General features: G+C 37.6%; 2 protein-coding genes across 9 annotated transcripts in view; both read left to right on the top strand.

Annotated features, from left to right (window-relative positions):
* The window catches only part of camsap2 (calmodulin regulated spectrin associated protein family member 2), a 48,365-nt gene extending 44,242 nt beyond the window's left edge, over positions 1-4,123 (top strand). For 3 of the 8 annotated variants that reach the window (XM_015373076.1, XM_015373072.1, XM_015373070.1), the window contains 3 exons: positions 1,054-1,166; positions 1,897-2,015; positions 3,279-4,123. In XM_015373076.1, the coding sequence (XP_015228562.1) occupies positions 1,054-1,166; positions 1,897-2,015; positions 3,279-3,584 (538 nt within the window). In that variant the 3' untranslated portion in view covers positions 3,585-4,123. Of the gene's footprint in view, positions 1-134; positions 1,031-1,053; positions 1,167-1,896; positions 2,016-3,278 lie in introns of those variants that run through there. The other 5 variants (XR_001481193.1, XR_001481192.1, XM_015373075.1 and 2 more) reach the window with 3 other exon arrangements.
* Positions 4,124-7,784: 3,661 nt separating this feature from the next.
* LOC107083660 (WD repeat-containing protein 47-like) overlaps positions 7,785-22,449 on the top strand; it is a 16,273-nt gene continuing 1,608 nt past the window's right edge. The window contains exons 1-16 of the mRNA XM_015373040.1: positions 7,785-7,940; positions 9,544-9,597; positions 11,003-11,192; positions 11,841-11,924; positions 12,111-12,195; positions 12,699-13,007; positions 13,145-13,584; positions 16,120-16,216; positions 17,409-17,581; positions 17,665-17,904; positions 18,918-18,993; positions 19,121-19,278; positions 20,419-20,588; positions 21,450-21,620; positions 21,709-21,840; positions 22,177-22,204. Coding sequence (XP_015228526.1) covers positions 11,035-11,192; positions 11,841-11,924; positions 12,111-12,195; positions 12,699-13,007; positions 13,145-13,584; positions 16,120-16,216; positions 17,409-17,581; positions 17,665-17,904; positions 18,918-18,993; positions 19,121-19,278; positions 20,419-20,588; positions 21,450-21,620; positions 21,709-21,840; positions 22,177-22,204 — 2,321 coding nt within the window. The 5' untranslated portion in view covers positions 7,785-7,940; positions 9,544-9,597; positions 11,003-11,034. The remainder of the gene's footprint in view (positions 7,941-9,543; positions 9,598-11,002; positions 11,193-11,840; positions 11,925-12,110; positions 12,196-12,698; positions 13,008-13,144; positions 13,585-16,119; positions 16,217-17,408; positions 17,582-17,664; positions 17,905-18,917; positions 18,994-19,120; positions 19,279-20,418; positions 20,589-21,449; positions 21,621-21,708; positions 21,841-22,176; positions 22,205-22,449) is intronic.

Genomic DNA, 22,449 nt, shown 5'->3' with positions numbered 1-22,449 from the left:
TATATATATATATATATATATATATATATATATATATATATAAAAATCTCAGTTAAATATGTTTCTCTTCTCTAACATTCTCTAACATTTTTTTCCCCTTCTGCAACTTTCATACCTGCTGTTTCACACATCAGAAGTTCTAGTTTAGCCTCTAGCCGCCTCTTCTATTTTCTGAGCTCTCCCAAAAAGAGAAGGAGAAGGTTAGTTGCTTCTTGGGACTTGAAACTAAGGCAACAATTATTCTATTTTTTTTTATACATTTGCATAGCTGCTCAATATCAATTTCAGAGCACTGGTCTGCTTCCAGCCTTCCTGCGCTTGTAGGTTGGAGCATAAAGATGCTCACAGATCTTTCTCTTGTTATAAAGCATTTCACAGCCTTTATCCATTTCCATAGGTGACGAGGCGTTTAATCATTTTTCAGCAGAATTTAACTCATGGCTTCATGTTTGTGAAGAAATGTGCAAAGGGGCTGTAAAGTGCTTAATAGTGAGATGCAGCCTAAGCTTTGAAAGCAAACCCCCACTATGCTCCTCTGATATTCACTCCTGTTAGTTTCACAGCTGAATAAACATGAAGGGAAACTTTCATGTCACAGATTGGTTTTGCAGATCCCACGCTGCATAAAATATCATTATCAAGTCATGACTGTGTTATATGATAAACACATGGATCATTAAGATGGGAGACTTTAATGACTTGTTAATGTGCATTCACAAAGCACTCCTCTAAATGTTTGATCAGGATTTGGCTTTAGTTGCTCTTATTGGAAAATTAGAGCATGAAAAGCCAACCTCTGCACTGTATTTGATTGACTTGGTACACATCATGCCCCCCTCCACACCCACCCCATTCCCCCTCCTGCGTTTGCAAGCTATGCTGTTTTGATGCCCTCTGCTACATCAAACCCAGGCTTTGCTTTTGATGACCAGACTGAATATCAGCCTGCCTCTCTTGCACTGCACTCTGCTGATCATTGGGGTTTAGCTCACATGCAGGACAGGTGAGCTAACAGTCAGTGTGTCTACATCTCTGTATGTGTGTATTTTTTAGGCCAGACTCTGCAGATGGCTTTCTTTCACCGAGTCATTCCAGTAGAAATGGAGAAAAGGACTGGGAAAACGCCTCAACCACCTCTTCCATTACATCAAACACAGAGTATACTGGTAGGGGACCTACAATGTTTATCTTAAACAAATCTAGTATTTATATATTATATGAAGGATGGTTATAGCAATCCTAACAAAAACACAGCTCATTGGGGGAAGTTCTGACTTTTATGATCTACAGCTTGAAAGTCTACATGCCCTCCCATTAAAGAAAATGATAAATTCACACAAAACTGTAAAAAGGTAAAAATAACTAAACGAAAAATTTGGTAAAATAAAATATTGAATTTGAATTTTTATTTAAAAGGAAAAAAATAAACAATCCCTGATAGATTAAAGTACCTTTCTGATGAACAGTGAACCAACAAAGCTGTCAACAGGTGGAGAGTCTGACTGAACATTTCCTTAACATCACAGAAAACACCTGATTTCAGTGAATGCCTTAAAGTGCTGCTCAACAGCATTTTAATTCAGGAGCTCCATCAGGCTTCTTTACTTACTTTATTTATTAATAAATACATACTTATCTGAATATTTATATTCAAAATCAATGTCTTTATTACTTTGGCCAAATTTAATTTATCTTACTGGCAGCAGTCTTTAATGGAAGGGTGTGTAAATTTTAGAGCACAACTATATATATATTCATTTCTATCATTCTCCTCTCCAACTTGGTTACATGACACAAATATTCAGACATTATTGATTAAAAAAGTAAAAATGGAAATGAAGGTTTGCTTTATGATGTAACTAAAATAGTCTCATTCTGGTTATTTTTCCCCCTCAGGACCAAGGCTTTACAAAGAGCCCAGTGCCAAATCTAACAAGCACATCATCCAGAATGCTCTGTCCCACTGCTGCCTCGCAGGCAAGGTCAATGAGGGGCAAAAGAACAAGATCCTGGAGGTAACAGCATGGCATGATGCCTGCTACTGTGAAAATCTCCTCTTTTCTTTTTATTTGAATTAGCTCTGATTAGCAGTTTATTGGCTAAACTTAGTTTAACTGCTAACCAATTTTAGCTATTTTAAAATGAATATTTTTAAACATATGAACACATTTAAACAATATATGAATAAGAAAAAAAAAATATTCAATTTCTTGCATGAAATGAAAATTTATACTTTTTAACAATCAAATTTGAGTGCTAAATAAAAATGATGCAGAGTTTTCTTGCATTTTTATTCTAAAAATCTGAAATTTAAGTTACTTCCTGCGGGTTATGGGACAGTGCTATGTGCAAAAAAATGCTGAATTTTCTTTTTTTTCTATTTTTTGCACTATATATGTATAGTTTTCTTTGTTTTGTCTCTAAATCCATCCAGCTTAATAATTTGGTAACATGGTCTCTGAAGTAATCCTTTTCATTAAGCCTTTTGTATGAAAAATCATATTTTTTTAGTCTGATTTAACACTCTAAATATTGTTCGTTATCTGTAGCGGACAATCCTCAATGACATAATTAAAGGTTTGTAATCATTATTTTTGCAGAATCTGTGATTTTCTTAGTGAATAAAGTCATTTATATTGATAGCATGGTTTGGGTGAATAGTTGATGCTGATTGACCGCAGGATGTCCATTATAAATATTATAGGACACCTAAAAAAAGTTAAAAAAAAACTGTTCTAAATTATTGTGTTGGCTTGTTTTAAAGCAATACTTGATATGATCTGAAGCTACAGCTGACCGAGCAGCAGCTTTTGTGGCCAGAGCCAATTACCCTGGTAATGATTGTCAAGGAGAGATATTAAATAGTCCCCTTATCTGCAAAAAAAAAAAAAAATTTAAAAAACATATTAATAATACATGTTTATTTCTTTTGTAAGTGACCATGGCAATAGCTCAATAATGGCCTTCCATGTATTCGTTAAGTGAAACGAATGAGCTTCAAGTCGGAAGTTTTATGTCTTTGCGTCATCCATTAATTTCTCATAATTTGCATTTAAAAAAAACATTCAAAAATGTTTATTTATTTAACTTATTATTTTTATCACCTTACATTAGAGTTAGGTGCAGATTGCATGATTAGTATAGTCAGCCTCTCTACATTTAGACATCAGTCTCTGGATGTATTGCCTTGAGAAAACACACAATTAAAAGGGAGGCCGGTCAAGATTACTTTGGCATTTATTATTCTGACATTAAGCTTTTTTTATTTATTTCAACAGGAAATGGAAAAATCAGAAGCCAATAACTTCCTTGTTTTGTTCCGGGATTCTGGCTGCCAGTTTCGCTCCCTCTACACCTACTGTCCCGAGTCAGAGGAGATCGCCAAGCTCACAGGCATTGGTCCAAAGAGCATTACACGCAAAATGATCGACGGACTCTACAAATACAACTCGGACAAGAAGCAGTTCAGTCAGATACCGGCCAAAACCATGTCGGCCAGCGTGGATGCTGTGACCATCCACAACCACCTCTGGCAAGCCAAGAAGCCAGCCACCCCTAAGAAAGTAGTGCCTGCACAATCCTAATAGAACCCTATACCCTCAAACAGTACCCATCTCAGTTTACACTTCGCTGTACATATCCATAAAGATTCCAACACCTGCAATGCCAGTTTGACGAATGCATCTCTGTCTTTTTTTATGTTAAGTTTCTCCTCTCACTGCATCCCTGTCTATCCTGCAAACTATGAACTCAATGTGTCGGGATGCATCAGACTTTGATCTGGAATGTATGATACTATTAAACAAATGTTTGACCACCTTTGGGTCGATCTGTCAAGGTATGTGCAAGTTTTATTCTTTATGTGCCAAAAGTCAAAAAAGAGACAGAATGAATGCGAGGATATTTGGAAGCTCTGAATGTTTTCATGTACAGATGGATTTCTGTGTGTATTATGTAGAGCCTTATGCATAGGGTTTCCCGTGTCTGTGTGAGTGCATTGAAGGAACGATCAAACAGCAACTTTTTACGTGTTTTAAAGGATACCTTTTACTTTAATGTCTTCGGATTTAACAGTTTGTATGAAATGGTCGTTAAAAATTTCAAAAAGGGCCAAAAAAATGATAAAAAAAACAGCATACAGCTAGTGTTAGCCACACAGTTCACGTGTGCTCAGCTCTACAAAGCCAAGCGGTTTCAGCTTTTACAGAACACTGAGGAGGCGACCTTATGGATTGGAAAACGTGGCTGTAGTTTACTGGTTCTCAACCATTAGGACACGACACCTTAAGTCAGTTAATGCTAGGATGGTCAATGGATGTATGATATACAGGCAGTGGGGGTGTTTGCATCTACAGCGATAGAAGTAGATGCAAAACTCACCTTAAAGGCTGCAGTGGAGATTTCTGGATTAAAAACTTTTACAGCAGGTTTGGAACAAAACAAAACAACTCAGTATTATTGCATTTATTAAATGCTGCAAACTGCACCATGTAGGGAGCTTACGATATAAAATTATTAACGTAACACTTTCACCCGCTGATTTAAAAACTGACTAATTGTTACTTATACCCTAGTTTAAGTCAGTCTGCTGGGATTTTAACAGCTTTAAACACAAGATTTACACTCTTTAATAAATCAGTCAAAACTTAAGAAAACTTTCATAACTCCACAAAGCACCAAAATGTAGTTAATATATCATTATGCTGTCATGAAATAGGTCAGCCATGCCTCTAAGTAGTGCCAAATTCTAAGGAAAATGTCCAGTAGGAAATAAGTTTCCATTTGTCTGCTTCGATAGATTTTTTGCTCACAAATAGGTTTGACCACGAATAAGTTATTAGGTAGTGAGTGTGTGTACCAACAGCCTATTTGTCTGATGTCTTTAAATGCAACATGTATTAAAAAGGACAGCAGCGTGATGAGGACAATTATGTTCATTGCTATTTTAAAAAAAATTAGAGTAAGCTTGATGCAAGAAAGAGCATTTCATGTGGATCCAAGCTGCTGAATACGGGTAAAGGCTCACAAAACGTGTTAATTTTGCCTCTGAATGTTAGAAAAACACCATGTGTGAGGTTTTTTTTTGTTTGTTTTTTTACTGAATAAATCCGTAAACATGGTGCTATTATTTTCCTAAGAGTGTGACTTTGAATAAGGGGGGGAATGGGGGGTATTTATTACCAGAAAAAAACATGTACATTTTGAGAAACGTGATAAAATGTGACAGAGGAATAGAACTGTCCACAGGAGGCTTTTGGCTGAGGAAAAAGGGATCAACGTGTAATGATAGTGTACAGTGTGTTCATGTGAGCTTTCTGTCTGCTACGATGCCTTTGTTTGTGCTGTTGTTCAATTTTGCGCAGTAGGTCCATTTTTTTGGATTGGTTTTTGTTTTTGCAGTTAATAAACTTCAGCATGGCCTCAGTCTGGATGATGTTTTTTTTTTACTCTTCAAACACATTTCAGAAAACATGAGCATTCATTTAATGGCATTTTTTGCTTTAACTCATTGTGCTCTATATAAGCTACTGGAACCAGAATTTCCCTAGTGTAACCCTAAGGGTTAAAAAAAAGTCTAAAAAAATGTAAAGTTTACTGTCCCTCCTTTAAAAGGACAGGTTCTTTGAATGAGAGATTTTTATGGTTACATGAAGACATCATTACTATTTATATTTTTCATTCTGCTCCACTACTTTAATGATTTCAAATGCTTGTAAGGATGTTTTAGAAACCAAAGGAGAGCAAACTGTTTATGGAATAACAATATAAGAACTACAGATGTATTTTTCAGTAAAATGCTTATAAGAAATGAATAATACAGTACAAACTTTTATTGTGAAGAAAATCAACAATATATTGTCAGCAACTGTGGTTGCCAGGATTTTACCATAAAAATACAGAACATAGAAGGGATTGTAGTTTATCAGCCTTTCAATATGGAAAATTTAAAGGAAATGACTACAAAGTAAACATGTAAAAACTTGGATTGCTCCACTAAGAGAAAACAATAATTGGAAATAATTGCTCAGTATCCTTACAAAAATACTGCTGACATTGGAGAAAAAAAACACAAAAATTACCGGTACATGAAGGATAATTCAGCCTTGAATAAATTAATTAAATTAACAAATAAATAAATACATTTGACAAAATAACTCAACTCTTGCTGGTGAAGATTCTCAGTCATCCTGGTCATAGAGTTTCAAAAGAAAAGAAAATTAAAAACAATCCACTGGACTTTGTTTCCAAGTTTGAAGACGTTTCGTTTCCCATCCAGGAAGCTTTTTCAATTCAAAATGTCAGGAATTGCGTTGAGTTCAAGGTTTCATACAGTAGCTCATCAAAACCTTGTTTTTGTTTTGAAAACATGCAAATTGAAACGGACGAAGGAGTCCACCCCTTTGGAATGGGGGTCATTTGGCTTCTTTTGTTAGCCAGCAATCGAGAACCTCGCCAATTCAGACGGGCCAACAATTCTCTTTAATGACCCCCCTTTCAGAGACTTAGATGGGTATGGGGCATTGCAGGCTAACAAAAGAAGCCAAACGGCCCCCATTCCAACCCAGCAACCATGTCCAGGTGGGGCCCATATGGACTCTGTTGTTGGCAGAGGCGTAGCCAGAAAATTTCTATAAGGGTGGCCAATCAATAACCAATGTATACTGAGGGGTGGCCAAAAGTGGATAGGCACCAGAACCTCAGGGTCAATCTACACTGTTTCAACAGGAACAAGCACAACGTTCATATTCCTAAACAAAGTCAGACTATAGTCTCCTACAGCCTTTGCTAACAAATGGATATATTTAAATATCCGTCTAGATAAAAGCTATATTGAATAAAATACTTTGAGGTTTGAGTTCGGGAGCAAACATCTTTTCCATCGTGATTACTTACCTACTTTTATCAACATCATTCTTCATTAATAATAGAAATGTTTTTTTGTTTTGCACTTGTGTAAACAAAATGACAAGTACTAATATCTACATAAATTGATAATTAAATAGGCTTTTGTTAAAATAATTATTTACAGTATCTATGATTTCACTGGAGACTCTTTAATGACTTGCAGAGACACATAATTTTCTCTTTACGGCATAAAACACAAAATCTAGTTCTGAAAGAAAATGAATTCTGTACTAATCATCTCTAATGTAGGTATATTGATGTGCATAATTAACAACAGCGTTTTTGTTGTCAAATAATTGTTAATATATATAAAATAAAATGTTTTGATTATTCTACTTGAGAGAAAAAATGGTAAGGGTGGCCACAGATTGGCTAAAGGTGGCCATGGCCACCCCTGGCCCTCATCTAGCTGCGCCCCTGGTTGTTGGGACCCATGTGGGAGAAACTTGGATTGCACATGTAGGCTTTAGATGGGGCCCATATGAAATCCACCCTCAGCCCATCTGGGCTGGCCCATTTAGGGCCACCATGGAACAAAATCAAAATATCTGTGACCCAGATTGGGCACCAGCCCACATCCATGNCCACCCTCAGCCCATCTGGGCTGGCCCATTTAGGGCCACCATGGAACAAAATCAAAATATCTGGGACCCAGATGGGGCACCAGCCCACATCCATGGGCCCCACATGGGTGTGTTGACAGCGGTAGACAGCAAACAAATAGTCCATCATGGACATGTAATTCAGTCTCCAGGTGAGTTAGAGACTGATATGTTAGTCAGATCTTCTGTCTTCCTCCTTTCAAAGTTGTCGCGTTGTGGCGCTATAGGTGTGACCGCTGGGCGTCATTCCCTCAGCTGATTGGTGGATGACGCCTGCGTCCGCATGGCAACCACAAGCTGTGTACAAGAAGCGGAGCAGAGTGCAGCCTATGAAGAATAATAACATGTAAGCACCGCTGCTGTGTGAGGCTTAGAGGACGCTGGAAACCTGCACACTGCAGAGAATGACTGCCGGAGGGCTGCGGATGACAGGTGAGGAGCTGCAGGCTCAGCGTGGCTCATCCGCGGTCTGACACTAAAACGCCTCCTGTTCTCCTGCGTGTTTTGTGGAGCGGCTTTACGTGGAAATCTGTTAATCGCGCGTAAATAGCGTGTGTCTAGAAGCGGGTTAAGATGCTGTGCAAGCTGTCAGGTGTGGGCCGCAAACCTGCTCCAGAACCGGAGCGGGATGGTGCGTTTTAGTGCAGAGGAGGGACGGGGCGGTGTCTGCGCTCCGCCACCAGGAGTCATCACCTCCCTCTGCTCCTTCTACACCAAACCTGCATGGACACCCAGCCTTCTGGTGTCCATAGAAGACTCAGATGCACGTTTCTTTAAAAAAAAACCACACACATTAGATGCATGTTAGATGTTAACTGTCAATGCAACATTAAATAGATTAAAATATGAACTGTGCATATAAATTGTCAAAGATGTCTGTAAAATATTCTGAATATTTCTGTAAAAAAATAATTTTGGCTCTTGTTTGTAATACACATCATTTGACAAGTGAATTCAGCTCCCTTCTAATTACTGTAAACCACAATTCCCTATAGGCTGCAAAATTGCCCAACTCCTAAGCCTAGTTAACTTCTGCACTGATGTTAGTAAACCTTAAAATAGACCTAATCCGATGATGCGAGTAAATGCATTTTTACTTCATCCATCCATGCATCCATCAATCTATCTTCTTCTGCTTATCGGGTATGTAGCGTCCCTCTCCTCAGCCACTTGGACAGCAATTTTGGGGGTATCCCAAGGCGATCCCAGGCCAGCCAAGAAACATAGTCCCTTCAGAGTGTCCTGGGTCTCCCCCTGGGCCTCTTCCTAGTGGGACGTGCCTGGAAAACCTCACCAGGGAGCAGGCTCGGACTGGTAATCTGTGATACCGGACATTTGCCCGGTTGGCCGGTTCTAATTTCAGTGTGGGAGGTAAATATCGGCCCCAACACTTCCTTTCCAGCCGAAGCTGCTACCTGTGACAGTAAATAACTCAATGAGCACAAGAAGTAATACAGTGTTAACTACCTCAATAATGCATGCAGTATATATAGTCCTTCCTTGTCATGCATATCCTTGTGACGGTTGGCATAAGGTGTAATTTTCTATTTCTTCAAGCTGTTAAATCCTTGCAACAAACTCAATTATAATAAAACTAAAATACTTTCTTTAAACCAAACTATTATGTTTCTGTTATATTTGGTGAATTTATGTTTGAATATTTTGCAAAAATATGTTGCGATTTTGCATCTAAAGGCTAACATTTCCCGTCTTACATGCATTGTTGCCAGTCTGGATGAGTGAGCACCTCACCCCATTTCTAAGGGAGAGCCCAGACACACTATGGAGAAAACTCATTTCAGCAGCTTGTATCCGGCATTCTTACTCCATATGCAATAATTACCCCAAATGCAAACATTTGGGGTAATTATTGCCAACTTTCACTGTTAACTATGTCATTTGTTCCTGTGAATATGTGGTTTAATTTTAAACTGTGTCTCAGTTTAGACTGTTGTATTTGTACAGCGTAGGCTTTCAGTCATCTGATAAAAGCTGATGATTTAAAAAAAAATCTTTTTCTTCCCTCTTTCTGCAGAGCAAGTGAAGCTTTAGAGCAACAGACCGTTTTGCTCATCAGTAACATATTCAGGTAAATGATTTGAGGCAACTTCATGTCTTTAATGTTTAGCTGTATGGAGGCTGACCAGTGCCACAATACAATAGATAAAAAACTAAAAAATAAACTATTTAAGTATTCCCACTGGATATAACTACATTTTGAAAATAATAAGTATAATTGGTTATATAGGCCTAAATTGAATATGCTGACTCTATATAAATATATATATTAGAATCCCAATAAAATGACACACATACTGTTTGTAAAAAGGAGCGCTACTGCAGGTCATTCATCCCTGGTGCCATCAGACTCTAATATGTGAAACTCTTACGGCAATAACTTGTGCAATTTCTAATGTGCAATTACCATTTAATAAATAAGAGACTTCAGCTATCATATATATAGGAGGATGCACTGTATATACCCCCATGCACCTTTTCCTCCTTTTGGCACCTTCTCCTTCTTTTTGACTATTGAGCTGATGTAATGAGAAAATTTCTCCACTGTGCGATCAATAAAGTCAATCAATCAATCGATCAACATCCCAAAAAATTAAGGAGGTGGAACTAGGGCCACTTAGATAGAAGCGCTGATGTCTGATTGGCTGCTTCCCAATGAGCAAAGTAAGAATACTTCTTGGTTTCCTTTAAAGTCAATATTTTTGTTGGAAAAGGCAGACATAACTTTAAAAACATGTTACAATTTCTTTACAGCACATTAGATGAACAACCTCAGTCTCTATAACCCCAGTTTTGTCTGAAATAAAGCTAATAAACTTACCATTTGCCGTGGTCTAGCCTGGTGGGAGCTTCAGAAGACCTTAGTAGTATCAAAGTTAGCCCCGCCCACTGAATAATGCCCCGCTCATCAACATTTTAGAAACCAAACACGGGATATAGAGGCTGGAGTTACTCACCCAATGTAATGTAGATAAATGGCAACACATTTTCTAAATTTATGTACAACATTTTACTGAAAAAGAAAACCAGGCAGAAGTTGCCTTTTATGGCTCAGTCAGAAGCACCAGGGTTTCTCTAGTCCTGCCAACTTGATTTTGAAGGAATTTGTGACAGCTTTAATTAATTCATGGTGTGCTTCAACACAGGAATATAAAGTCATTTTGTTAAATCATTAAATAATGATATTCACTTCTTAACATGAAATCTGTGTATTAAAACTGAGGCCCATGTAATCAATTGTGCATTTATTAAATAAATAATGTATTTATTTCCTGTTTTAATAAATTAACAATAAATTTAAAAATGATTATTTCATTTTTTACTTATTGTATTGTGGCAGTCGTCACCCTCATATAGCCGACTATAAGAGATAATAAAAACAACCAGCAGCTAAATGATTACTGAAGAATCACTCACACTTATGAGTGCTCACACACTACTAAAAGCCATTTCCCTGCTTCTGATGCTTTTCCTAGCTAAGTGCTATCCGCTTATCCCATATACAAGCATGACGGCAGAGGAGATCATCAACGTCAAGGAGGCTGAGGTGATCAAGCTGATTCTGGACTTCCTGAACTCCAGGAAGCTGCACATCAGCATGCTGGCTCTGGAGAAGGAGAGCGGGGTCATTAATGGGCTCTATTCGGATGATATGCTTTTCCTCCGGTATGTTTACCAACTCATTAGCATAGATGTAAAAACTGGAAAAGAAATATACTGTTAAATAGATAACAAACAGTAGTTTTATTTATAGCTGAGAGAAATTAGTGCATTAAAGGAAAGAGAAAGAAAAAATATCCCGATAAAAAAAAATTCTGCTAAAAAAAATGAGAAAAGTGTGTTTTGCATTCGTATTAAATTGAATGCTACCACTTGCCTAAGTATTAAATCCAGCTTGAAGGTTTTAGAGGTTAGTGAACAGCACCATGAAGACCATGGTGAGTTTGCAAAAAAAGTCAGAATAAAATTAATTTAGATTAAAGCAGGAATAGGTTAAGAAATATCCATGGTTTTGAGTATGTAAAGAGCAACAGTCAATGCATAACCTCAAAAACAAAACGTAAAAAAAGCAACAAAAAGTAAAAAGCAATTTCACAATTACTGCTTACCAAACATCAGACTGGGTAAGGAGAAATTTAAAATATATATATATTTTTAGAAAAAATAAAAAAATGGCTTGAATCCAGATTTAATAATCCTTCAAATAATCAGGCAAATTTATTTTAATTTCAAGCCATTGATCATTTATTTCTTCTTACAATGAAAGGCACCTAAACATAAACCTAGAAAAATTGATATTATTTTTCTCTACAGGCAACTAATTCTGGATGGGCAGTGGGAGGAGGTGATGCAGTTCATTCAACCCTTAGAAGGAATGGACAAGTTTGACAAGAAAAGGTCAGATAAAATATCTGTTAGATTATTTATCCGCATTGTTTTGGGTTTTCCTTCCTGGAAAAGATTCTTAACTGGCCTATTTTCTGTTCCATATCTCTCCTCTCTGCACATTAGAAGAACATTTAAAGCCACTAGTCTCTGCTTTCTTCAACATCAATTTCCTAATACTGTGATTCATATTTCCAGATTCCGTTATATCATCCTAAAGCAGAGATTTCTGGAAGCTCTGTGTGTGAATAACGCCATATCAGCTACAGAGGATCCACATAATGTACGTATGTGTTGTTTTTAGTTGAAGTTAAAAGTTGTCATATTAGACTAAAATGTCTTTTTTGAAAAAGACTCAGAAAATTTAATTCATGCAGTTGTTGGCTGTGTTAAAAACTAATAGAAGCTCAGAGAGGCCTCTCTGCTAAAACAATTATTTTATCATACCTGTATAGGGATGTAAGAAAGGTGGATAATCCATTTACCATTTGAGGCGATCTTAAAAATAAAGTCTTTTTTATGTTGATCATGAACTTTGTTTATTTATATATTTTTTTCAGTGTTTCAGTAAAAATTTTTGTTTATTAATTTTTTTTGTTTGTTTTTGTTTCACACTATTCCACACAGGTCTGGAATATAAAAAATTTGGTTTGAAAAGTTTGAACCATAAATGTTTATATAATTAAAGAAGGTTTTTGTACAAATTTCTTAGGGGGTTCTGTTGTCCTCCAAATTTGTATTAAAATATGTACAAAGTTCAGAGTCCAACTTTTCCTCCCTATGCAGCTGGAGTTTACCATGCAGGAGGCTGTGAAGTGTCTCCACAGTCTGGAGGAGTTTTGCCCGACCAAAGATGACTATAGCAAGCTGTGTCTCCTCCTCACTCTGCCTCGCCTCACCCACCACGCTGAGTTCAAAGACTGGAATCCGAGCACGGCCCGCGTCCATTGCTTCGAGGAGGCCTGTGCTATGGTGGCCGAGTTCATCCCTGCTGACAGGAAGCTGAGCGAGGCAGGCTTTAGAGCGAGTGGGAACCGTCTCTTCCAGCTGCTCATCAAAGGGATCCTTTATGAGTGCTGTGTAGAGTTCTGCCAGGTATCATGATTCATTAAAGATAAAAACGGACTGAAATTAGATTTTAATATAGAAGAAAAGAAAATTGTTTTAAAAAAAATACATTATTACTTAGCCTGAGGTAACCTTTTGTCTTTTTATATCTTGATGTTTTCTAGAGCAAAGCAACAGGTGAAGAGATCAGAGAAGGCGAGGTGTTGCTCGGCGTGGACTTACTTTGTGGGAATGGATGCGATGAGCTGGATCTGTCACTCCTATCCTGGCTGCAGAACCTCTCCTCTGGTGCTTTCACTTGCGCCTTTGAACAGAAGACCCTCAACATCCACGTGGAGCGCTTAGTGAAACCCAGCAAAGCTGGACACGCGGACCTCCTCACTCCTCTAATCGACCGCCTCTCTCCCCGGCCCACCTCACCATGTCGTCACAGACCTCATTCAGCAGATACCTACATGTCAAGGTCCCTCAACCCAGCTCTAGATGGTTTGTCCCATGGACTGGCAGCACAGGATAAAAGAGGCATGGAAACCAGTGTGAAATCTACACTCAGTCGGAGTCTAGTAGAAAATAATGTGCATCAGCAGGATGACTCACCAGAGAGGTAAAAAGTGGATTAAGACCTGTTTAATTCGCTGGGTTTATTGGATTAATTTAATTCAATTCAGTTTAGTTATATAGCGCCAATTCACAACACATCATCTCAAGGCACTTTACAATTCAAACATATCATCCACTCATATTAATTCAAAGTTTTCTATCTGAGGAAAACCAGTTGATTGCATCGACTCATTGACCTAAATGCAATCCCTCACACTAAGCATGGATTAAACATGTTGAGATGGACACATAATTTGACTCAAAATGTATTAATTTATTGTGTTTTATGAAATTGTTTACTCTGAACTACATCTAACTTAGTCTTAGACAAACTTTATTGTCATTTTGTATATACAAAGTGTATACAAAACTTTATTTCATTACATACAGCTTACAACAGTGTAATGATATTTCAGTTGGAGTAGATCAACATTACCAAGTGCAGCAGTGATCAGAATATGACAAAGTAGGAGAAAGAAACCAGTTTAAAAAGTTCAGCGCAGTGCAAAAATAGATATGGTGCAAAATGCAGTATATAATTGAGTTTTGTCCTATTTGAAAGGATGATCAAAGTTCAGCAACAATGGTACTGCTAAATAATGTGACGCAGAGTCTTGTAGATAGTTCAACAGATGGCTGCAGGGAAAAAGCTGTTGCAGAACCTGCTGGACCTGCAGCGGATGCTGTGAAGCCTTTTCCCAGAAGGCAGCAGGAAGGCAGCTTGGTTAAACATTTAGACAGAAAATGTGAAGCAAAGAAAAGATTCTGTTTTAATGCAAAGACCTTGAAAGAGATGCAGAGTTCAGGCTTTTCTTGCTGACATGATTTCTTGTTTCAAAACACAAAGAATGTTAGACAGGTCCTTTGATTGTAGTGGTAGCTTTGAATGATGAATGTTTTCTCATAAGTTTCATTTGAGTGTCGACTATTCCTCCCCTAAAGTAAAAAAAAGTGTATCAAAATACTTCTTATTTTTTTCAGAACTTCAGCTCCTGATAATTAACCGACTTCAGTCTAACTTATTGATGTTTTCATTTCATCTTAATGCAGAATATTTCTCAAACACTTCATACAGAGGATACATATCTGAAAACCATTCTGATTTACTTGCCTTTCATCAGAAAGGACACCTTTGACTCCAACGTCTTTTAATGAAAAGAAAACTGAAGTGATGGGATTCTGTAACGCCTCTAATTCTAGATCTTGGTTTCTTTACTGAGCTGGTTAACTAACTGTGATCTCGGATTTAGAACCCAGATGAAGGCAGTGATGAGGGTTGTTTTTAGCTTACTTAGGGTCCATCATCCCATGTTTTTTCTTTGAAATAGTCATCCATGCATTTGTTACCACTCAGTAACAAATGCATGGACGAATGGATCTGATTATGGATCTAACATAGTCAGACTGACTGGAACTGGCTATGTTTTGAATTTCCAGCAAGAATTTCCAATCCGTTTTAAAACTGTTCTCTTTATAGTTTTTCCCCCTGCTTACCCCTCTGATTTGCTACAACCTTCCAGACCTTCAGGTTGTTCAGATCAGCTGCCTCTTGTGTGAAACCAGGGTCTAACCTCAGAATTTTGGGGGGTTTTGCGGCACTGCGGCCTAAGTTATGGAATGAACTAGGGCTGAAACTAATGATTATGTTGCTAATTGATTAATCTGTTGATTTTTTTTCTAATTAATAATCAGATAGCAAAAGTTTCCTTGATGATTTTTGAAAGACCAGGTGAAACTGAAACTTTTCCACTTGAGAAGTTGTGAATAGAGCATACTGACGGATGCATTTTGAAATTTTTTTTATCTTCATTTTACCATTTTTATTTTTATTTTTAATTCTTTACAATTTTGGTATAATTCTGCTCTAAGTAGTGTGCTGTGTAATCAGTTTATAGATAAAATCAGGTGGGATTGGAAGTTTTCTTCAGAGTTTCTTGGCATATGTGATTGTTGTTTTTTTATGCTTTATTTAGTTCATTCATTTGTTTAATTACACAAAATTATAAATTACAAAAATAAACACATTTAAGGCAAATGAGTTTTACTTTTATAGTGTATTATCAAGTCCAAGGACCCTGAAAAGTGTTTATCACTACATTCACACACTGATGGTGGTAAGCTACACTGTAGCCACTGATGCACTGGGGTAGGCTGGGGAACGCCAAAATGTTGATTCCCAGCATTTCAAACTCTAGATATGTAAGAGCAAAACAATAAAAAAACAAAAAAACTGTTTTTTATCCAAACATACTTCTTCTTTTCCTCCCTATCCCCTTTTTCATTTTTTCCCCTTTTTTCTATTTTTTAGACTTTTAACCCCCAAAAATGTTTCTCACTACATTCACACACTGATAGTGGTAAGCTACACTGTAGCCACAGCTACCCTAGGGTAGGCTGGGGAAAACCACAATGTTGAGGTTATTGATCTTTGTTTTTTTTTTTTTACTTTTGGTATGAAGATACTGTTCTGTTTTGTCTGAAATAGCTTAAATGCTGCCTTCCTTTTTAATGTTTTTTTTCTTTTCTTTTTTCTATTAAGGAAGTACTCACAGGTGTTGGATGGACCTCAAAACACACGCACCCCTCTGACTCCAGGGAAAGATGGCGGCCCACCATGCAGCACAGACTTACTGGAGGTAATACAAGCTGTGTGTTTGTGTGTGTGTGTGTGTGGGCGCTTTTCTACACTCTATATATCTATAATTCTTTATCTTTACCCACATGCTGTTGCAATCAATTTTTTTAAATCATGACTTTGAAAAATGCTGGTGTTGATTAAAAGTACCAAATAAAAAATAAATCCAGAGTTGGTCAGGGTAGGTCAAAGGACTTTAAGGAGACTTGTCACAAAGCAATGCAAGGAGACCACACCTACCTGTGCTACCTAGGTGGTGTGTTTGTATCCACAACACTGTATGCTGTATACTGTATTATAAACAATGTACTCTACTTCTGTTAAAAATGTTTTTCAAGACTTAGAATTTTATTTAGATGTCATTTCTTCTGTAGGAGCTTTAATAATCCCAATTTTTCCACCTAAATGGCTGACATGGCTTCAATTGTAAGATGGACTTAAAAATGTACCTTTAGAGTTATTGTCATTTCTCTTTCTGACATGCAACTTGCAGCCTGGTCAAATGTAAAAAGAAAAAAGCGCATACAGGCTTTTGGGAGGTACAGTATTATTTAGGATCCAATAAACACCTACTAAAGGCATGACAGATTGGAAAGGATAGTTAGGAAACAACTTTAATAACTTTAGTTGGGTTAGTTTGAATTAATTTTACCAAGAAATATGAAAATAGAATCTGGTCACTCACTGCCTAAAGTCATTGTCGCAATTTTTAAAGATGAATGATTAAATCCGTCAGCTTGTTGCACCCTACACCATCATAGATCTACTAAAAATTAATCTCCACAGCTATCTGTTAGATACTTCCCACTCAACTTTTTTTGTTGGTGGAGGTGTAGATCATGAGTCCTCGAAGCACATAATCAAGTTTGATATAACCTCATACCCCCGCTGACCCGCTGCATCCATAATCACTCATCTTTATGATTCTCAGTTCCTTCTGTGGAACAAAGTACTTTGAGATTAGATTATTGTGTGTGTGTATGCACAAAGGGAGATAAAAGTGTCTACTAGTGCTATAGGATTATGGCCTTGAACAGTTATTTATGGGATTAATGTTGGAGGGCGAGACCTTGGAAGTTATTTAAAGTATGTTAGTCAAGGGATAATAAACATTCATCTAGATTATACATTATGTGCACCGGTCACTGCTTTTTATTCGATCTTATCGTCTCACAGTCTGCGTGTTTTTACAGCGCCGTGACTCCGCAGAGCACATCCAGGAGTACTACAAGCAGCGCCTCCGTGTGCAGCAGCACCTGGAACACAAGCAGCAGCAGAGGCAGCTCTATCAGCAGATGCTGCTGGAGGGAGGCGTGAAGCAGCAGGATGGAGCCCAACACAACCTCACTGAGACTTTTCTCAGCAGGTGGGGGAGTCACACAACCATTCAGCATCACCAATGAGAGGAAATGGGATTTCATTTTAATCAGGATCCATTGGTTTGCTTAGATCCATTCAGCGGTTGGAGGAGATGAATGTGGGAATCGATCCCAAAGGAGATGAAGTGATGGCGCATCTGGGTCAGCAATGGAATGGGTTAACAACTAACAGCAGCACCTCCAACATCCACAACACAGATAAGGGACCTGTGAGGAGCCAGTCAGGTGGGGGGAGCAGTGGCACCCAGTTAGACTCTGGGAACCATGGCCCACTTTCACTCAGTGAGTCACCAGTACCTGTCAGTCGCAGGTAGGAGCCTCTAAATTGTCTGTTAGTAACTTCTTTTAAACCTACTAAAACAGCCATGTTTAACTTAAGGTTGGACCTTAAGTGGGGATAAAAACTCAGAATGCATAAAATTCCACCAGTAAATTTTTTACCAGCAGGTGGAGCCATTGTGCGCAGCTCCAAACTGACACCAAAAGTTCCAAACCCCACAGCTCTGAAACTGTTATAGCTAGAGGTCTGAAATTTTCTGCAGTTGTGCTTGACATGATGTAGAACACATATATTACAATGAAACCTGCTTTTTCTCAAGAATGTCTTTATTACTGCTGTTCAAAAAAGACCTATCATTTTGAGAATTAAAAAAAAACAACTTTGAGTCATGTTTGAACTAATGTAGGTTGGTCTGTGTTCTACTCACCCAATTCTAATTTATATATTAGGAAACTAGAGGGTGTTAGCTTTCAAATAATGTATTGCACATGTAACTTGAGCTCACAGTTCCTAAGTTATTTGCTTTTTCATTTGGGTATGCAAAATAGGAGAGGATTACCCAAAATGAGGTGGATGTTAAGAGGTTAAGGTCATTGTTTGGAGTTATGCTTCATTTAGCTTTTTTATTTATTGTAAAGTGATGGACATTATTGGACACACACTGAGTGTGTGTGTGTGTGTGTGTGTGTGTTTGAATGGGTGAATGACTGAATGTAGTGTAAAGTGCTTTGATCAAGTCTTCTGACTTGAAAAAGCACAGGCCATTTACCATTATCCACAGGGTTCTTAGAGTCTGGAAAATATAGAATTTAATTCAAGGATTTTCAAACTCTAGATATGTAAGAGCAAAACAATAAAAAATATACAGGTTTTTATCCAAAGTTTGTATCCAAACATACTTCTTTTCCTCCCTCTCCCCTTTTCTGCTTTGTCCCTTTTTTTCTTTCTTTCTTCTCTTCATCTAATTTAAATCTGGATCAGAGTATTGAGTCAAAATCTGTGCCACTGTTGGTCATTATTTTAATGAATTCGTATATTTCCAGTGCTGAAAGAATCAGAGCTTCTCCTGCATCAGTCCAAGATGATCCTGGGAGCTCCACCATTAGAAACACACATGAGGTAACACAGATCTCCAATAAGTCTAACAAAAAAACTTCTGCTCACAAGCATGGCTTGAACACTAAAGACATTTCAGTTATTCTTGTAACTCATACAGAGTTGCTTGTTTTTCTAAAACTTGTTGCAGAATGTGAAGTCAAAAAGCCACTTTGTAAGAGTGAGTCAGCTTGAGGACACCCAGGCGGTGCGAGCCGTGGCCTTTCATCCATCTGGAGCTCTCTATGCGGTCGGCTCTAACTCCAAAACCCTGAGAGTCTGTGCCTATCCAGAAACACTGACCAGCAGGTGGTTTCCAGTTGCCTTAGGATAGATAGTCAACAAGGATATTAATTATATATGTGCTTATAGTATAACAAACACAGTCTGCCAATCTAGGCTGTCTTAAGAAATCTGGAAAATAAGGAACTTAGCTTATGCAATTTTCCAGGTTTTGGGTATGTATGAAGAAAAAAAGTGATCTCTGCAAAAAAATGTTTCCATCTTTTATTTTTACTGTTTTATCTGAAAGAAAATCGGAATTTCTAAATAACAAACTGCTTCTGATTCTGATTAATATTTCCTTTACAACATTTCCCTCGAAGAACAGCAACTCCCTTTAACTTTTTAGTAATCTTGATTTGCTGGATTTCACAGGCTTCTATGAGTCCATGGGAAAAAGAAATCATGAAATAGTCCTTCTGTTTAATTTGTCTTCCTATTTTTTAGCCTAAGTATATGCTCAAAGATGAATCCATGTTTAAAAAAAAAATCTAAGTGGAAAATGTAAGGAAATAATAAAAATAAAATAATAAAAATATTTTATAGAATGCTAGTTCTAAAGATACTGATTGAAAGACCGCAAATATATAGAAATATACTAAGGGTCATTTAGAGGTTTTATTGGCACCTAGAATCAGAGAATTAAATGACATCTGTTTGTGCTTTTAAAACTGGGTCTGCTTCAGGAGTTTAACGAAACACTAAAACTCCTCATTTAGAACAAAGACATTAGAAATGTTAGAACACTGCAGCCCAGATTGGGCAAATCCACGTTTTTTTTTTATAGATTTAAAAATGAAATTGTCCCTTTTTGCTAAGCCAACTAAATGAAAGACCCTTTAGCAAAATACTAGATCGAAAGCCAACATTAGCCATCTGTTATTTCAGGTTTTATAGCATACAGAAGGATACCCAAATAGGAAAATGAGAGATGATATGTTAAACCTGCTTTAGATCCTGATAAAAATGTTCCATGACCACCAACAGTGATTATGCTGCACAGTTTATAATAGGTCTAATCATATTAAGTTATGGTTGCCATGACCTAAAATGACTGAGAATTTGCAGAAGCATTTTGATTAAGTCTGTTTCAAATGTAAAATTTAATTTTTTCTTTTTAACGTGTAAAGCTGGAGCTCAGGTCACTCGTCTCTCTGATTGTTTTAGTGGTTCAGGTGTTGCCAAACAGCCCTCGGTGCGTTTCAGACGAAACAAACATCATAAAGGCTCAATCTACTGCGTGGCTTGGAGCCACTGTGGACAGCTGCTGGCCACCGGTTCCAATGATAAATATGTGAAGGTTTTGCCTTTTAACGCAGACAGCTGCAATGCCACAGGTACAGTATACCGGTTTTAGTATTCCTGTTCTCTTTCTACATCTGTGTATTTTTGCATCTATTGTCAGAGATATCCTGTATATTACATGTTTCTTTCTGCTTACTGATTAAAAAGCCAGCTCTAAGAGTTAACTGTAAGGTGTGTGGAAGGAAAATGTGTGGTAGANGTGTGGTAGAAAAAGAAAAACCTGGAAAAATAACATGGAGTCAAGTTAAGCTGTTTCATCCCTTCTGTTAAATCACTTATGAACCAATAACAATGTGAGCGGTGGCTTATATGTGCTAATTCATTTTACTTAATAGTCTAAAGTCATCTTTTGTGATAACATAGCAGCAAATATGAGAAGCAAATGGTTTATCATAAGAAATAATGATGTATAGTTATTAAAAAAAAATACATTTTAAACATAAAGCTACATTTTATATTTTTATTGGGAAGTTAGAGCTCCAAGATTTGTTAGGAAAAATGGAGGCAGAGACCATCCAAGCAGCTCGATGTCTGATGCTGAAAGAAAAAGTATTCAATGCCGGTCTTTTCTTGTGCAACAGATGGGAACATACGTTTATTAACAGCCGTCTTTAATCACAAACACATCTTCAACAATTTCCCATCTGCCGCACAAGTCGAATGCTTTTTCTTTCTCTCCTACAAATGGTGTTAAAACCTGGGAAATACATCATATGTTCTAATTTTCAGAGAAACTGAACTTTTGGGCCTTTAGAAGCTTTAAGCTAAGAGTTGATGACATTAGGTTAAATTAAGTGAAAGTAACTGAAAGTATTGTTTACATCCGGATTGTCAGGCATAATCTTTCTCCTGAATGTTATCTGCTTAGAATCAAATGTTTTCATCTGACTCAGGTCCAGACCTGGAGTTTAGCATGCATGATGGTACCATACGAGACCTGGCTTTCATGGAGGGTCCTGAGAGCGGGGGGTCCATCTTGATCAGTGCCGGTGCTGGAGACTGTAACATATACACAACAGATTGTCAGAGAGGGCAAGGCCTTCATGCACTTAGTGGACACACAGGTAGGTCGTTGTTTTTTCCCCCCATACCCAGTATGGAAGAAACACTGCTTTCAATTCAAAAAGCTTTCATCCTATTTCACCCTAATAGGGCACGTTCTGACTGTGTACACATGGGGAGGTTGGATGATAGCCTCGGGCTCCCAGGACAAAACGGTCCGGTTCTGGGACCTCCGTGTGCCCAGCTGTGTTCGGGTGGTTGGAACGACTCTACATGGATCAGGTGAGTCAAATATTGTTGACACAGATATTTTTATTTTTCCTTCTGAGATCAGCTGTAATTTACAAGTACTGTAGAACGTCAAGCTGGGGTTGTATAAAAAGGTTAACCCATCCATGTCCTGTCAAATTAAACGGCATGAGATACAGCTATTTTTTTTTAGCTCTTGCTCCATATTAAAGCTTTGCAGTAATTTTATATAGTAATCATATAATTTCCATGTAATTACATAACCGTTATTTTTCATTTATGCACTGGAAGTTTGTTTTTGTCACCTAAAGCTGCAAGAGAAAAATAAAAATCATGTCAGACAGGATTTGTACTTTCCCTATCTCTCAGGGAGTGCTGTAGCTTCGGTGGCGGTGGATCCAAGCGGCCGCCTGCTGGCCACCGGTTCCAATGATAAATATGTGAAGGTTTTACCTTTTAACGCAGACAGCTGCAATGCCACAGGTACAGTATACCAGTTTTAGTATTCCTGTTCTCTTTCTACATCTGTGTGTTTTTGCATCTATTATCAGAGATATCCTGTATATTACATGTTTCTTTCTGCTTACTGATTAAAAAGCCAGCTCTAAGAGTTAACTGTAAGGTGTGTGGAAGGAAAATGTG

This window comes from Cyprinodon variegatus, unplaced genomic scaffold, assembly GCF_000732505.1.
Source record: "Cyprinodon variegatus isolate N-32 unplaced genomic scaffold, C_variegatus-1.0 Scaffold80, whole genome shotgun sequence".
Classification (NCBI taxonomy): domain Eukaryota; kingdom Metazoa; phylum Chordata; class Actinopteri; order Cyprinodontiformes; family Cyprinodontidae; genus Cyprinodon; species Cyprinodon variegatus.
The sequence above is the reverse complement of the archived record's forward strand: the minus strand, read 5'-3'. Positions and strand labels throughout refer to the sequence as shown.